This window comes from Melanerpes formicivorus, unplaced genomic scaffold, assembly GCF_026170545.1.
Source record: "Melanerpes formicivorus ecotype bairdi unplaced genomic scaffold, bMelFor1.0.p_v2 SCAF_1, whole genome shotgun sequence".
Lineage (NCBI taxonomy): Eukaryota > Metazoa > Chordata > Aves > Piciformes > Picidae > Melanerpes > Melanerpes formicivorus.
Genome location: NW_027142353.1, coordinates 56,002,066 through 56,020,493, shown reverse-complemented (window position 1 = coordinate 56,020,493; position 18,428 = coordinate 56,002,066). Strand labels below are relative to the sequence as shown.

General features: G+C 41.1%; 1 protein-coding gene and 1 long non-coding RNA gene across 2 annotated transcripts in view; one reads left to right on the top strand and one right to left on the bottom strand.

The window, feature by feature from the left end:
• MICU2 (mitochondrial calcium uptake 2) overlaps positions 1-15,239 on the bottom strand; it is a 155,291-nt gene extending 140,052 nt beyond the window's left edge. Inside the window, exon 1 of the mRNA XM_068144055.1 lies at positions 15,017-15,239. Coding sequence (XP_068000156.1) covers positions 15,017-15,211 — 195 coding nt within the window. The 5' untranslated portion in view covers positions 15,212-15,239. The remainder of the gene's footprint in view (positions 1-15,016) is intronic.
• Positions 15,222-17,540, top strand: LOC137443894 (uncharacterized). Its single transcript, XR_010988016.1, has 3 exons — positions 15,222-15,434; positions 17,219-17,336; positions 17,425-17,540. It is a non-coding gene; the product is annotated as an uncharacterized lncRNA (long non-coding RNA).
• The last annotated feature ends 888 nt before the right edge of the window (positions 17,541-18,428 follow it).

The window sequence follows — 18,428 nt, the reverse complement described above, 5'->3', positions numbered from 1 at the left end:
ATTCCATTTCTGGCCTTGCAAAAGGCAGACTTGTTGAGAGATCTCTTAATCACAAACTAGAAAATGAGGTACCCATGATAATAATTCAGTAAATAGCACAGCAACAGACAAAAGTGCACTACTTCATATATATAGGTGGCCACATAAAGGATCCAATATTTATCGCTACACAAAGTCTTTTCAATTAACACACACACAACATTTCTAGTGCATGCAAATCCTTAGATGTTTCTTTGTGTTTTTCACTTTTGAGACTGAAGAGAAGGAAGGACATAAATGGGGTGACCTTATTGCTCTCTACAACTACCTGAAGGGAGGTTGTAGGCAGGTGGAGGTTGGTCTCTTCTCCCAGGCAACCAGCACCAGAACAAGAGGACACAGTCTCAAGCTGTGCCAGGGGAGGGTTAGGCTGGAGGTTAGGAAGAAGTTCTACAGAGAGAGAGTGATTGCCCATTGGAATGGGCTGCCTGGGGAGGTGGTGGAGTCACCATCATTGGAGGTGCTCAGGAGGAGACTTGGTGGGGTGCTTGGTTGCATGGTTTAGTTGATTAGGTGGTGTTGGATGATAGGTTGGACGCGATGATCTTGAAGGTCTCTTCCAACCTGGTCTGGTCTATTCTATTCTATTCTAAATAAATCTTACATTTAAGAGCTAACAATGCAACACCCTGTAGCAATACAACACTGTCAGTTTTCCAACTTTAACAGCAGCTGGACAAAAAAGTATGTCAGCGTTTCCCACAATGTTTTTCTGCGAGACTGAGTAGGAACACTCCCTCCAACAGGCATATTCAGAATAAAAGATAAGAATGGGATCTAGGAAAAGTAATTTTATGTATTTTACACTCTTTATTGTCCCTGATGGTTCTTCAGCTACACTGTTTTAATGACTTTAAAAAACAAAGTCCAGTAGCAGAAGAGTTGCTTTAGGTTTTGTCATTTGTTTTCCATGTTGAATCTTTCCCAGGCTGTTCCTTATGGTCCTTAGTACTCTTTTCAAGAAAGATGCTAGAGAGAGCTCAAGAAAGACAAGCCAGTTTCTTTACACACGTTCTGTAAAGTTACTTTGAACAGTAAACCACAATACATTTTAATTACATCCCAGCAAACAGAGCATGTTTAGCCAATACAATTTAAATCAAACATATTTTAAGATTTTTTTTTTTTTTTTTTGGAGAAGCTACCATATGGGAATCAGAATCATAGAATCGTTTCAGTTGGAGAAGACCGCTAACTAAGATCATTAAGTCCAACTGTAGACCTAACACCACCATGGCCACTAAACCATGTCCCAGAGTGCCAGGTCTACAAGTTTACTGAACACCTCCAGGGATGATTCCACCAACTCCTGGGCAGCTTATTCCAATGCCTGGCCACCCTTTCAGCCAAATTTTCCCTGATATCCACTCTAAACTTCCCATGGTGCAATTTGAGGCCATTTTCTCTTATTCTATAGCTTGACACTAGGAAGAAGAGACCAACACCCAATGACACACTGAATTTAAGGAGTAGAACCTCAAGCAATGCTCAGCTGATAGAAGGAAATGTTTTAGCTCTTGTGGGCCACAAACCCTGTGAACAAACTGCAGCTATGTAGAGAGAAAAAAGCATTTAGCTGATTACCAACTACCATTGTGACTTGGGAAGCCACACGATGACCTGAGAATAAGAGCTGGTAAACATTGCAAGATAGTCTTTTGTCTTCTCTCTGAACTTAGATAAGAGATGCTTGATTGTTTGCCTTTTGTCTAACACCTGTCTGAGCCTTCCCAAGGGATGTGTGCTCCCTGGCATTTTCTGGGCAGCCAATCTGTAACTGTATCTGTAACTGTCACATGGACACATCTAATTACCCATCATGAGTTGCTTTTGATTGTGTTAGCCTATATAAAGGAAAGACTTTGTACAATAAAGTAGACACTTTGCTTGCATCAAGCTTTGTCTCCATCTCTCAATCGTGGTAACCCACCTTCCTACAACCTCCTTCTAGGCAGTTGTAGAGAGCACTAAGGTCTCCCCTCAGCCTCCTCTTCTCCAGATGAAACAATCCTACTTCACTCAGCCCCTCCTCATAAGGCTTGTTCTCCAGGCCCTTTAGAAGCGTTATTGCCCTTCTCTGGACACAGTCCAGCATCTCAATGTCCTTCTTGTAGTGAGGGGCCCAAAACTGAACAAAGTATTTAAGGTGTGATCTTACAAGTGATGAATACAGGGGCAAAATCACTTCTCTGCTCCTGCTGGCCACACTATTTCTGATACAGGCCAGGATGCTGCTGGTCTTGGCCATCTGGGCACATTGCTGTGTGCTGACCATAAATCAGCACTCCTAGGGCCTTTTCTGCTGGGTAGCTTTCCAGCCACTCTGCCCCAATCCTGTAGCACTGCATGGGGTTGTTGTGCTCCAAGTGAAGGACCTGGCACTTGGCCTTGCTAAACCTCATACAACTGACCTTGGCCTATTGACCCATCCCATTGATCCAGCCAGACCAGGAAGGTCTGACCACAGCCACTTTAAATGTAAAGAGTTTGCTGAGCTTAAAAAAAAAATGTTACTTATGTAAAGAAAAAATAGCAGCATGCACTGCCAGATAATCTGCTGGAGAGTTAGTAGCAAATAATTTCTGAGAAATTAAGTCATAGCACAAGAAAAGCACCTGCACATTGTAGAGCTCATCTAACTGAGCTCAAACAAGTAGAATCTCCATGTTGTTTAAGTCAATCTATTTTTATCATGCAGTTGATTCCCACTGGCCTAATCACAGGATTTCTGTAAAATTAGAATATGAAAGACTACACTTCTTTGACTGCAAAGTTACTAAAACAGATTTCTAAGTAGCTGCTGTAACTGTGCCATTAAAAAAAACCAAAGTTTTCCTCTGAATTCCATTTGTGACACAGCAGTTTCAGGAAGACAAACCACATCTTGCATGTGTCTGAAGCTTTAAAAAACAATTTTTTATCTGATCTGTGCATGTTAGTACCAAACCACTTTTTTGGGGGGGGGAGAGGAGTGTAATAAAAACAAAGCAACTCCACCTTTCAGGATGTTGCTCTACTGTGGGCATACCTCACTGCAAAAAGTAGAAAAGCTTCTCTTATGTGGAGATGGATTTCATGAAGAACAGTTATACATTATCACAAGCCCATCTGACGTGAACTAAGTTAAGTATCCTTCTCATTTCTTCCCTGTTGAAAAGTACAGACTTTACATTAATGCTTCACATTAGAGAAAAGCATCTAAAATGTTCTGGGAAACTGTGTTTTTGAACTGATGCATGCTTTGTATTGTTTTGTTTGCCTTTGGAGATTACAATATTTATTCCTGCTGTTTCATATCTTTAGCAGATGCCTGTAGTTTCTTACTTATTCTCAAGCACAGTTGTGATATTACTGTATTCTCTTATGCCTAAGACTATCAAGTATATTTTTCATTATAAAAGGGTGCCAGATGTTTTATCAATCACCTTTCTTGCTTTCCTAAGTAAGAACCATACACCAATGCCTCCCCTCAGGTAAATGAACAAGGGAAAACTAATTTTTGTGACAATTCCAGGCAACTAAGACCACTGTCACTTGGTATTTAAACAATTTTGAAGTATAAAGAAAAGGTAAAAAGCAGTATTTTAGTCTCAGTGACAAGCATCATCTTGGTTTTGCATTTCCTTAAAAAAACCACCAAATTATCAGTCAAGACCACAGCCATTCCTTGAGAACCGTTACAGAAGCTGTAATCCAGCCTCCAACCAATGCTTCTGGCAGTTAAGGCAATAAGCTCTAGTGTCTACCAATTTTCAAGTTAAGAAAGGAGAAGCAGATTGTCAAATAATGTGGTCAATATGTAACAATTAAGACCTTTTAACTGAAAAATAAAGTTCATTTTGGCAACTTTGTGGGAGAATATAATCCAATTACCAATTCCTTTTTACCACAGTGAGCAACAGGAGGGCACAGAACTTTCCATTTTTCTCCTTTGACACAATTTCACATTGAAGTCTGCACACAGTCAAGTTTAAAGCCTGGCCTGACTTGGCAGCACACAGCTGTCTGTCTCTTAACAGGGCCACCGAAAGGAGCCTCTGCCAGACTTCAGGCAGAATGCATCCTTTAAATACTGTGCATATCTGTCAACTTCATTAGAAACTTTCAAAGTAAATATTGTAACTTCATTATTTAAACAGCATTACATTTATTATTACTGCATTCACACAGTGTGTATATACAAAATGTACACTTATGCATACTATTATACATTTACTAAACTATAAATATGTACATAAATATGTACATAATGTGTATGTAGTGTGGGGTGTCCCTGCCCATGGCAGGGGGGTTGGAACTAGATGTTCCTTGTGGTCCCTTCCACCCTGACTGATACTATGATACTATGAAGCTTTATATGCAATTCCATGTATTTTATGTTAATCTTGCAGCATAATTTGTCAATAGATTATTAATGTAATATGGCAGTACCTCCAAAAATGGGCATTATGAAGGAAAATGTCTACTTTAAAAAAAGAAAGATTAAAAAAAAAACAAACCAAAACTTCTGGAATCACTGAGTTCTTTAATTTTGTTTAAGTTTTTCAGCTACGCTAAGCTTAGCCTCTGCAATTTTTGGAAGCAGATGAAGGAGTTTCTCTGCTGATTTGGCAAAGGAGCAGGGATGGGATCGGTGCTGATTAGATAGTTTTTATTAGCTACGTCTGCTAGAACGGCTTTATATAGACTCCACCAGTGCCAGGCAGCCAGTCATGAAATTTCTCCCACCCTGAAAGAGACACAAACCTGAAGGAACTACTTTAAACGCTGCTTGGTGTTTCAAGCTGACAAGACTCCCTTCTCTCCCTTCTCTTGTCTTTCAATGTAATAGAAACCTTCATGAGTAGCAGTAAGAAGATACAGTCCACTGCATGTGCTCAGACTATGAATTTCACAAACTTTTATCTGTCAGTTATCTTTGATTGTTTCAGCTACTGTTTTTCTGGAATACTCAAAAAAAAATTAAGCCTAGTTATGTTAAGCAACCTTATCATAAGAACAGCAGCACAAAGAAAACTAAACATTCCAATATACCAAAATTTAGTGACCTAAAAGTACCCAATGCAGATAAATCAGGAGATGGAGCACGTAGACCAAATACTGCTGTTACAGTTGGCACCAGTGAGGTCTATGTACACTTCTCCACAGTGCAAATTAAACTATATTCTCAGTTATTTCTTCTTTTTCAGGCTACTTTATGTTTCCAAGATGCTGACCTGCTTGTTATATTTAATAGAGTAGAATAAACCAGGTTGGAAGAGACCTTCAAGATCATCACGTCCAACCTATCATCCAACCCACCTAATCAACTAAACCATGCAACCAAGCACCCCACCAAGTCTCCTCCTGAACACCTCCAGCGATCGTGACTCCACCACCTCCCTGGGCAGCCCATTCCAATGGGCAATCACTCTCTCTGTATAGAACTTCTTCCTAACCTCCAGCCTAAACCTCCCCTGGCACAGCTTGAGACTGTGTCCTCTTGTTCTGGTGCTGGTTGCCTGGGAGAAGAGACCAACATCCGCCTGTCTACAACCTCCCTTAAAGTAGTTGTAGACAGCAATAAGGTCACCCCTGAGCCTCCTCTTCTCCAGGCTAAGCAACCCCAGCTCCCTCAGCCTCTCCTCATAGGGCTTGTGTTCCAAACCCCTCATCAACTTCGTTGCCCTTCTCTGGACACATTCCAGCAAGTCAACATCTTTCCTAAACTGAGGGGCCCAGAACTGGACACAGTACTCCAGGTGTGGCCTAACCAGTGCAGTGTACAGGGGCAGAATGACCTCCCTGCTCCTGCGGGCCACGTTGTTCTTGATGCAGGCCAGGATGCCATTGGCCCTCTTGGCTGCCTGGGCACACTGCAGGCTCATGTACAGCCACATTCAGTCAGCCACAGTCTTTAGACAAAGGTCTGCAAGGAAGTGCAATACAGAGCTGTCATGGTAATCCAGCAAACATTTGCAAACCAGTACAAAACAGCAGCAACAGAAGAACAGATGGTATTGTGTGACACAATATACATCTTATCCAAAATAAGGGGTAATTATCACTATATTTGAAGTTCTTAGAAAAACAAAATGGAGCTTCCATCTAAAAATATAAATAGAAAAGAAACAATATACTATCTATTTTAAAATGACCTAGAGTATTGATTGGAGGAAAAGTCCCATGTTCCCAGTAAATTAGTATTAGTTTCTTCTCTGGGATTTGTTTCAAAACCCCAGACTATTATTTTGTATAAGTCTTTCTATTCAAAAGAGTTGGGCTTTCTAAATTATTTTCAGGGAAGCTATTTTATCTGCTTCCATTTGTCCACCAACAAGCACTTCAAGACTCTCAAATGTTAGCCTCTTATTACATTGCAATTAAAACAGTAGCTAAAACCACAACAAACCCACACAGCTTAACTCACCCCATGTGTCCACAAGTATCAAAGTGCCTAGGAAGAATATTAGATTTTATTCAATCACTGAAGTCATGTAGTAAGAGCAAACTCAAGTGGAAGGTGACAGATCAGATGAAAGATAGTTAAATTTTAACCTTGACCCCCAAGATTACATTTTGACATCTTGTTGTTTTAGTATCACTGAGGGCACCTGCACAAAGAATCTCGGTGTACACAGAGAAGGGAATAAATGTAAATATTTTCAAAGCCAAAAGCTTCAGGATATAAATACCTTCATTTAAAAAGCTGAAAAGGATACCATGTATTTAAAGCCGAGAAACAAATGCACATCCGTAAGTAATATTTAAGTCTATAATTAATTGTAACGTCATGGTCCTACAGATTCCATACTCTCTATACCACATTCTATTTTAGGCACACAACATAATGATGTCTGCATGTCACTAATGCTGAGAATGATGTTTGTGACATATTTAATGCCTCAGTTATTGATGTAGGCTGCTTGGTGGATACATGATACATACAGTATTTCCATCACACAGAGAAATACAGAATTAAACAAGAGGTAGCTAAGGTTACCCTGGTTGGCTGCACAAGGGGAATAGTTTCATAAAGACTGAAGTGTATTTAAGGAAAAGGAAAAAAAGACTAGAGTAGGCTGAGATGGCAATCTAATTCCAAAGAGCTCTCCTTATAGGGGAGATCTATATTTACTGATGTTTAAAAACTGCATTTTTAAAATGCAAACTATTTTGACAATATTTTTGGACCATTAACCGAAACTCATGAATTCTAGATTAATTAGGAGGCAACAACGTTATCAAGGAATTCAAATGCACACAATCAAACCAATTATATTGTAGTACTTCAAGTTTACTTCTAGATACATGATAAAGAAAACCCTTGGTAGTAATCTACTCATACGATACACCATTTATGCATGAATTGTGTTCAATGCACTTGTATGTAGCCATACACAATCAGTATCTCAGATATGTAATAAAGTGACTACCCATTTTCTGTTCAAAAACAGCGTTTACTGTGTTCACCTACAGACTTGCCTGCCTTGCCATGATAAGACAACATTTTTTGACAGCAAAACTCAAAGTTATTGGAGAGATGCTACCAGACCAGCAGGAGCACTGCCTGCAGTTCACTGCACATCAGTAATGAGCCTCTCCAGGGCTGGGCTCTGCTGTGAAGAAACATTACAGGTTCAGAGCACCTTGAATTGAATTGGGCAGATTCTTGCAGATTCTTCAGTGGGAAGATTTAAAGACACCATCATGCAGATGGTTCAATAACCCAGCCTGAAGATGCTGTAAGGAATCCTCTAACAGCTTTCTAACCATGATACAGCCAGATCATAAATCTAAAGTTGTGCAGGGGACCAGTGCCGGGCTCCATGCACTGTGTCCCAGTCCAATATGTGCAGTGTGATACATTCTGTCACAGGGAGAACAACAGTCAGCTGCAAAATACGACACAAAAAATGGGAAAGTCTTCTATTATTACACAAATTTTAAGTATTGATGATGTGATGAGGTTTGCCCCAGCTGAATCCAAACATGCGGCTTCTGTGAGGCCTGCAAGCTATCACAGAGTATGTTTGATGTGGGTTAAACCCACCTGCATTAAGTTTCAAAAGCCTGCTAAAGCATTATGCTGCACACTTTTATACATTGTTAATTTTACTTCATGAACATCCTGGTAATCTATTATATGTGCTGTTACATTTGCATTCTCAATTTCTCACAGCATAAAGACTCACAGATATACACTTTAAAATATTACTTGGGACACAAATTGTATTCGAGGATTTTTGATCCAACAAAAGCAGGCAATTTTTTTCTTTTTATGACAGAGCAAGCACAAGAATCTTCCTGTGTATTTCTCAGGCTAGACTACACATATTCTTTCTGGTTTTATTTTAGAACCACATTCCTCCCTCCAGGCGATTCTATACATCACTGCAAATCCTTATGCAATTTTATCCTGGGTTCTATATTTATCAAGGCACCTCATCTTAACAGCAACGTTCTTCTCTCAGTATGAACTAAGCTTTTAAACAGATTGCAAAGAAACCTCCACAAAAATTCCCATTCTAACAAGGTACACCCATGTCTCATAACTTACAGCACTTACATGTAACTTCCAGATTAAACAATGGTTCCTACAAAGAAATGCACGATTTCATTTTTCTATTTGGTGAGTGAATTGAAATGCCACACACATACTTTTTATCTACCAGGACCAAAAATCCTTCACATGCATTTATCATGCACAGTATACCTTCCTAAATCATCTATTACAACAAAGTATTCAGAAATACACTGAGTGAGAAAGCATGGGCTAAAAGTAGTGTAAGCATAACTTGAGACAAAGTGGTCCTAGATACAAAGGACGTGTTAAAAACCATCAAAATCCTACAGCTACAAACTTTGCCCTTCCTCTGCTCTGAAGAGACTACTTCAAATTATTCTAATGATTTAAACAAAATGCTGCTTTTGATGTGCACACAACTGATCACATTTTTTGGAAGCATATGTAATTTGCACATTCACACCAGAAGTTATCAACCAAGTAAAATAGACAGGAAACATGCTTCTAGTAGACATTATTTTTCAAATCATCTGTGTTAGAAATTCTACTTTAGTGAAAATCCTGCACAATGTATCAGAACTTGTCTAAGAAAACTGCATCTCTGCACTCATCTCTTTGGAGACACAGGACACATCTCAAAATGTTACCAAGAAATGCAGATGAGACTTCAGAACTTTCTCAACCATTTTTATCAAATTCCAAGTCTGGACACCCAGTGACTTCTACTAAATGCCTGCTAAACTTGAGAGTTATATTTAACTTAAGCATTCTTCCTAAATAATCCTATGAAGCGTGCCCAGAGAAGGGCAACAAAGTTGGTGAGGGGCTTGGAACACAAGACCTATGAGGAAAGACTGAGGGAGCTGGGATTGCTTAGCCTGGAGAAGAGGAGACTCAGGGGTGACCTTATTGCTGTCTACAAGTACCTGAAGGGGGATTGTAGACAGGCAGAGGTTGGTCTCTTCTCCCAGGCAACCAATACCAGAAAAAGAGGACATAGTCTCAGGCTGCACCAGGGGAGGTTTAGGCTGGAGGTTAGGAGGAAGTTTTACACAGAGAGCCCATTGGAATGGGCTGCCCGAGGAAGTGGTGGAGTCACCATCACTGGATGTGTTCAGGAGGAGACTTGATAAGGTGCTTGGTTGCATGGTTTAGTTGGTTGGGTGGTGGTGGAAGATAGGTTGGACACGATGATCTTGAAGGTCTCTTCCAACCTGGTCTGGTCTGGTCTGGTCTATTCTATTCTATTCTATTCTATGAACGGTGGCACTGAGTTCTCTGTAGCCCTAGGAGTTGTAAAGAGGTCCTCCGGTGTATTATCTTGCATTTTCCATAATGACAAAACCTAGTGGGTCTTCCCTGAACAAATGGATGTTATAGCACTCTGGTTTCTTTAAACAGTGTAAGGTAGTAGTTCCAAATGAAACTTTTGTGGTGGTTACACGTGCAGCTCTGGAAAACTAATGTAAGCTCTAGTTTTAATCATTAGAAGTATTTTACTCCTGGATGCTTGGAATAACAGTTTCTATATATCATTGTAACACACAAAGTCATCACTCCCATGTCTAGCTGTCTTTGCTTCTCTTAAGAATTGCTAATATTCCAAAACATTCAGTATAGTTTAAAGTGAAATAACAATTTAAAAAATACAGTCCAAAAGAGGACTGTTTCAATTAACGCACATTCATTTAAAAGAGAATTTCAGAACTATAAGACACTAGAAAGAATTTAAATGTCACAATTTGTTCGTTAATCATTGTTATAAGCATTACCTTTGTGTTTTCAGTATGATCAAATACAACATATTTGTTCAAGGGCAAGAATTGAGACTCCTCTTACCTGGAAGAATCATTGTGCTGCTGATGCAACCCAAGCAGCAACAGAAAAGGTAAGATAAAGAGAACCTTACAATCATGTAACAGAAAGTATCAGCAAGAACTGATGAAAAAATAAAATTGAACAATACTGTTTGTAAGTTGGATCTTCCTCTTTTCCTCAGATTAAGTGGTATCAACTACTTAAGTACCAACTGATGCTTCCCACAACCCTGGAAAAAGAATGCTGAAACAAAATCATGTTTATCAGCAAAATTACAACACTTTGCACACTTGTAACCGAATGTATGTGCTAGTAAGAATTCCGGCCAGTCTCATCTGAAGAACAGTGACTTACACTCAGCAGGTATAGCAGCTTTTCAAGGGTGAATCAAATGATACTCCTCTTTCTGAAGCTAGTGACTAAACAGGTCCATAAAAGACTTTGCAGGAGCTGAAGACGCTGCCTCTGGCAGCCTGCCGCTTCTCAGAGTTTTCCTATCATTTGCTGTGTGTGCATGTTCAAGATCAATGCTACAGTCATTTGGCAAGTTCCAAATTTAGTTGCAATGGGGAGGTAGGAGTCATTGCTGCTCACAGAACACTACTGCTGCCCAGCCTGTGCCATTCCAAATTCACTTGCATGGTCTTTGCAAACATGTGCTTGATTCTTGACCCTGATAAAGGGAGCCTAACTGACCACAAAGCTGACTCGTGATAAACAGCACACTTTAACCAAAGAATTCCAGCAGCTTTAGGCCATATAATGGCACATTAGTATTGCAAGCAGCAAGCTCCGAGATAATAAAGATACAATAGATAATACTGCAAGTCTGATCAATGTAAGGAATCATTGCAAAAGCTCTTACAACCTGCCTTTCCCCTCAACCCCCACTCTTCCCCTTTATGCAAGCCGACTAGCCCATTTCATTTGAAAACAATTAATCTATTTTTTTCCCAACACAGGTTATATCTGGTCTAGGATATGTAAATGATAAGTCAGAAAAAAGCAAAACCCAGTAGCTAAAAATAAGTTAGAAATAGATTATGTTAATTTTGCTATTAAAATTTTGTCCATTAAGAGACTTATAATCAGCAGTAAGGAAAAGAACTATTCCAATATATATTGTTCATTTCTAAATGGCCGGTCAGCAAATTAAGATAGAGAAGGAAAATACCTTCAAAAATCACTTACTGAAGCTCTAAAGAGAGTTACAATGGAAGTTTACATCTAAGGTAACCTTAAATATAGGTAGTTTTATTACTAAAATGCTACCCATTTAATGTTAGCTAACAGAACCAGCAAGTAGCATTGAAAATGCCAACAAAAGCCAGATCGAAAAACACGGTTTAAAAAAAACCCTAAACCTGAAAATGTATTGCCAGAATAAACAATAATTACATTAGAACACAGTAACCAAACATAAGCCACTACAAAACAAAACAGACACTATCCACACAACTCACAAAATTAAAACAGATTAACTGACCCTGCAGGACCTTTGATTCTGTGAAGACTTGTAGACAAGCTGGATTTCATTCACTCTGAGCAGAAGTCAGAAGTGCCAACAACCAATACCAACAGGATTAAACCCTCAGCAGCATGTGAGGGCTCAATTTAAATAAAGATTTAAGGAACTACAGGCCAAAAGTATCAGTCTTTAATTGCAGAATAATCAAGAAAAGTTTTAGAAGAAAAAAAGTTTTTAAATGAATTTCAGCTTCCACGTGTTGACAGCTTCGACAGTAAACTTCCTCTCTGAAATTAAATAGAACAAGATGTAGCTGAAAATTTTATGGCTAGTTTGATAGAAACTAGTATTACTGAGACTAAATCAAAATAGAGTTATCACCTTCAACTACCTAAACTTAACAAACAGCAAGTATTTACAGTGAAGACTTTGATTCTGCAACAAAGCTGTTAGTGGCAGTTGCATCTTGCTTAGGACAAGAATGAGAATTTACTCAGTGGATCTACCTATTCTTACAGCAGAGTAGGAAGTCTTAAACTTAATGCAACGCTACTGCAAAAATGCCACACAACTAAGTACATAATCTGTTGGTGCTTTACAGCATGGAAACACCTTGTTGACTCGTCAGCTTCACTTTGTGAAGTATTTAAAAGAAATAGAATAGAATAGAGCAGAGCAGAGCAGGTTAGAAGAGACTTTCAAGATCATCGCGTCCAACCCATCAACCAATCCAACCCACCTAAACAACTAAACCATGGCACCAAGCACCCCATCAAGTCTCCTCCTGAACACCTCCCATGATGGTGACTCCTTTAGCACTCATTTTGCATCAATTCACTCTTGTGAATCAACAGCAAAAGATTTTATTACCAAGGAAAAGTGGAAAGCACTGTAGGATAACATCGCTGCTCCCTCAAGCACAACTGCTAGGCCTAGTTGATGAGACAGAAGTATAAACATTTCCACTACCTATTCCTTTATCAAAAGAAAATGATGCTGTCTACTCACAAATACTTTCCTTATTTCACATACCTGTGTTACAAACATTTCCACCATTTAACATTCTGCAACATGAACAAACAGTTTGGAATTGTTTGCTAGCACTATCTCAAGCAAGAACAGTTATAATGAAAAGGAGTAACAATAGAACATCGAGTTATCCACTTTTAGAATGAAAAGCATCTCCATTTAACAGGACTGCTCAAACTCTGAACTGAAGAAAGATTGCTTTGAAACAAAATAAAGGTGGCATACTTTTTTCAACACTCCATTTTGCTTTTGATTGTTTCCCATTTTTGCCACTAAGAAGCCACAAGTAACATTTCATCTGCTTAAAAGACTCACAGCTTACTACTTTGGCTCTGCCACACTGTTCCTCATTGCTTTTACAACCCAGTTCCACTTTCAGTTTATTGCCCTTAGTGTTATGTTCTGCACGGCCAGTTCTTAGGTAGTTTTAAAACATTAACTGCAGCAACATGGAATACAAGGTGTATGGAGAACTTTTGCCTGCAACTATGACAGAGCCTCCAACAGTCATTTCACTGGAAAACTGAAAAGTTTAAACTGAATAAACTGCTTAACATTTGGGGAGTCTAGCAATTTATTGTCTCCAAAAATAAATCAATTAAACAAGCTGGAGACTTTCAGAGCTCTCCCCCAAGAACTGAAAAGTGCACCTGTAGAACTGTCCATACATTACACAGAAGCTAATCCATGAATCCAGCAGCAGCAGAACTAGACTGCTTCACTCAACGCCCTTGAAATGTGATTACATCCTGCATTCAACACCTTTTATATATATCTACATACATGTCTACTTACACAAGAGTTCCATGCATATATATGAAGTCAGTCTCGACAACAGGACTTAGCAAACATGATGTAATGCTGCTGGAAGCTGTCACATAACTAAACATAAAATCCTATTTTGTTGGCTCTTTTCAACAAAGAGATATATTTCCAGTAGGATTTCTAGTGGAATAACAGATACCTTCCTCATTAGGAGATGTATACTGAAAACCCAAGTTTTAACATGCTGTCCAAGGAATCAAGACTCATATCTGATCTATTCAGAAATATGCTTATTAAAAAAATAATAATTGAGTTTCCTAAGAATATGCAACGTAGACATGCTCCACATTTAAAACTGCAATATGTATTTAAAAAATATTAAGCAATCACTCTTTGGTTTTGACTCAAGAATAAAGGTTTATCTGCCTGTGGTTTAGCCTGTTCAGTATCTGTTAAAAGACAAAGCACTGAAGCATGAAACGGTTGAATAGTTCCAAAAATGTTTAGATACAAGCAGATCAATAATACTGCAAGCCTACACTGACCTCTTCACTCCCCTTCCACCTAAATTCTCTAGCTTAAAGAACATTGAGATCTTCCAGTCTTGAAATACCTAACCAATTCTAATTGATAGTAACTTCTTGGCCAAAGGAAGGATGGGAAAAAGTTCACTACCTCCGTGAAAAGAATACAGTTGGAAAGTGTAACTGTATTTTGGAAGTTGTGATGATTATTTTGTAAATAATGACTGTCTGTCCCTGAACATAACCTTCTGAGTATGCAGTGATGCTTCAAGGTGAACACACCAAGAGGAAATCATCCTGTTATGGGTGCTGCATTTCAGACAAAGTATGTGATATAAAAGCACTATTTTCCTAGAATACTCTAGACCGGGCATTATGGAAGGCATCTGAAAGTTACCAGAAAGAGAAAGAGCTCAGTACAGGCTATGTACTCAAGCAAGCCACACAAGTTCAGTTGCACGGCCAGGGCTGTCAATTAAAGGTGGGAAACACTAGGTTCTAAGACGAACTCTGCCCTCGTCCACTGAAGAGCGCGGCAGAGTTCCCGTCAACGAGATGAGGCAGGAGTAGTTTAAGTGACACACTGCTGACCCCGGCTGCTGACAAGGGGGCCTGGGTCGCACATTACCTGATGGTCTGGAGATGCGGGCTCCGGCAGCTGGGTTCCACCTCACGGCGGTGAGGCAGACGAGGTCTGAGCACCACCAATCCCGGCTCGCCCGCAGGCCTCCTCCGCGCCCGCTGATGACCGCCCTCGGGCTCCACAACCTCACGCCCGGCCCCGGCGCCAGGCCCCGGCTGCCCGCCCGGCCCTGCCCGCTGGCGAGAGGCGAGGCTACAAGAGTGGGGATGCTGCTGCCTCCTTACCTGTGCCAGGACCGTCGGGAACACGACCGGCCGCCCGCTGTAGTACGCCGCCAGGGAGCCTCCCCCGACGAGGGTGGTGGCGACAACCTTCCAGCTAGGTGGGCGCCGCTGGCTCCGAGGGGGCCGCAGACCGGCGAATCGTCCCCTTAGCGGAAGGCGGGCGGCCGCCACCAGCGCCGCTCTCCAGGCCGCCATCTTCCCGGAAGCTGCTGCGGCGCCGCCGACATCGAACCGGCACCACCGCTGCCGGCCGCGGGGCGCATGCGCGGCGCTGGGCTCTGGGACGCGGGGCCAGTCGCTCCTGGCGCGGGGGCGGCTCCGTTCCGTCGGGATCGTGCGAGAGCGCAGCGCGCTGACCCACTCCGTTAGCGGGAGGGAAGCTATCCACAAAATCGGAGGAAACGAAGCTGGCAGAGAGGTAACGCAGGCAGAGTTGTACAGGGTCTCACAGCAGTGACCGGCGCCGCTGGCTCACCTTCTCATCTTGTAAACGCGCCCTGTTCCCGGCCCCTTCGCTCCGCGCCAGCTAGTCCCCTCAGGGATGAGGGAGGCCGCAGGGTCCCCACTTGGAGCGTTTCGCTGAAAACAGCTCAAGTCGACGGGCCAGTCGACGGGCAGAGGCCCTGCGCGGCTGTTCCGTGCCCCTGGTGGCTGTTAGCTGCCCCCAACCCTGCCCCAGGAGGGGAGAGGGCCTGGCCGGGGCTAGGCTCGCCCGGCGGATTCCTAATCGAGAGGGAAGGCGGTGACAGGAGTCAGGCGTTTTGTTTGTGTCAGAGAAGGGAGTACAGAAGGCCTTGCCTGTGTGGTAGGGAGTGAAAAGTGGCAGCACTTGCAACGATCCTTCGTACCGAGGGTGCCTCATGCCACCTCCGTGTGCCTCTCACAGAGCTCAGCTTCACGTTGTTTCTGGATGTGACTCTTCTTCCAGCGCTTAAAGCTACTGATGAGGACATGAAACCCATCAGCTGGGTTTGAAACTCTGCCCAGTGTACAGAGCAAGGCAGGTTTGGTGTGAGCTTGCACTAGCAGGGCTGACCTGGCAATGTGTGCTGTACAGTTTGGGTTTCCTAAGTGTTGGGAGATGCCATGTGTGGATTCATTGCTCTGCATATGTTCCAAGTGAGAAAAAACAAAAGCAAGAATAAGTTCTTTTGAAGAACAGGTTAGAGTTTCTTATTAAATACAAATGACAGAAGATAGTGTTTATTGAAACTGTCATTGCAGAGGTGATAACTGAAAAGCATTATAGATTGATACTTGACCAGCAGTAATGACTTGTGTCAAAGACAACTGTTCACAGTGAATGCTTCAAAGTGTGTGGGGTTTTTTTGTTCACTACCATAGTTTTAGCAAAGTTCTCTAGGCCTTGATTAGGATGAGTTTGTTGATCATGTTCAAACACTGGGCCATCTGTGAATTAATGGTATGGTCAACATGAAGTAAAGCGGAGAAGCAGCTAAATGTCATTTGTAGGTTGGTAGTACCCATGTTTTCAAAGTAGTTCACCTAGTGGTTCCATGTGAATATGGGAAAAGACTGGGGAGAGAACTGCTGCATGCAGTTTCCTATTACTTCAATCTTTGGTTAAAGGCCTCCAAGAAAGTACTCAGTCCATTTTAGAAAACTGTGTCTTTCACTGCTTTCTAATACCACAGCCAGTTTTATAGAAAGTAATTTTAACCTTCTAACTAATGGCATCTCAGAATTTATCCAGTCTTCCATTAGCATGTGTTGCTCACTGAGTGTCATTCTGTGAAGTGTTTGGGACATCTTCAGGAATGTGCCACCTGAGTTCAGTTCTTAGCAAGATAAAAACACCTTCTCTCAGGAACAGAAATGACTGCTCGCTGCAAAATTGCCCGAGAGTGCAATATGCAGGGGGAGTGGTTTCCATCTCTACAGACTAAAGTACATTGCAAAATCTTTTTTGTATCCCCAGAGACCTACAGAGTAACTCATATGGGAAAATCCCTACTAATCCACAGATAGTGTAAACCACAGCAGCAAAATCCCTCTATCTATATACAAAACACACACCGTAAAATCCTGCTTCTGCTATAGAGAAGTAAAACTTGCAGCAAATTCCTGTCCTCTGTTTCTACTTCCATCTAGACAGACTAAATATTTTCCATCCTAGTCCTATAGTTTCACACAGAATATTTGCACACACACACATTAAGAGTACTTCCTTTTCTGTGTCAGCCAATAATAAGCACTTCATGAATGCTGGCAACATCCCACAAACATTGCAAAGGATGACTAAGAGATTTGAATTCTGAATACCAGATCCCTCGGTGTTAACCACATGACTACAACACAGGTAAGCAGGTTTAGTTCAGCACCCTGCAAAGCATTTTCAGTTTTTCTTTGGGTAAGAACAAATAAGTAGGTCATTTGTCTTTCCTCAGATGACATTTCTGACTGGAACAGATACTACTGCAATGTGAATGGAGGACTATTCTCATATGACTGCAAGCACGCAATGCTGATGGGGAAGTTAAGTGTCCTTAGCTACCCCTTCTCTCCCTGCAGTAAATTTATCCTATGTGCAGTGTCTATGAGTGCCAAGCTACCACCATACTTATGTGATTCACACTTCTGCTACTGTAACCAGGCTGGTGTATTTGTAGGAGCTAGGAGGTATGCCTAAGTAACTAGAAAACCCTCGACTGTTTCACCTCATGCAGTATCACTGCAGGGCAGTTTATGACAGAAAGCATCACTATAATGTATAGAAATTACACTGACACTGGTACATATAACAGGAGTTTCATCAGAAAAGTTGAGCTGCATGGTGACAAATGTCATCAACTATGCCCTGTGGAACAAAAATGTTAGTTCAGAGGCTCCCTTTCCCGCTCAGTGTGCTTGTCTTTGGCTCTTGTATGCAGAAATTACATATAGCAAGCTAGCATACCTGCTTTTTAAACAAATGCTTTCTTCATGTTAACTTTAGACATTGTACTACAGATGCTTGCATTGCTGAAAATTCACAAAAGCAGATGAAAAGTCTAATAAAATATTTTCCTTGAGGCTTAAGAGTGTAATTTCCCTGAAAGATTCAATGTTTCACTGAGTTATTATATAACAATAGGTAAATGCAGTCATTTCTTGTTAGGCATAGTTAACATAATGTGAAGTCACATCAAAAGATGAAAGCACACTACCATCAAATAAAACTCTTGTGACTCCTGTGATTCTTAGGAAATCATCTTTGGCAAAACTTAATTTCTTCCAAGTTTTGTTAAAAAGTCAAAGTGAAAAAAATACCTACAGCTCCACATGCCTGAAGGTCCACTTCCATGTCTCAGCATTAGGCCAAGTTCCAACTGGGATTCACTCTACTAGAACTCAAATCCCCTCAAGAGCATTAGGCTTAGTGCCAGCATTCATTTACTCTTGTAACAGCTTA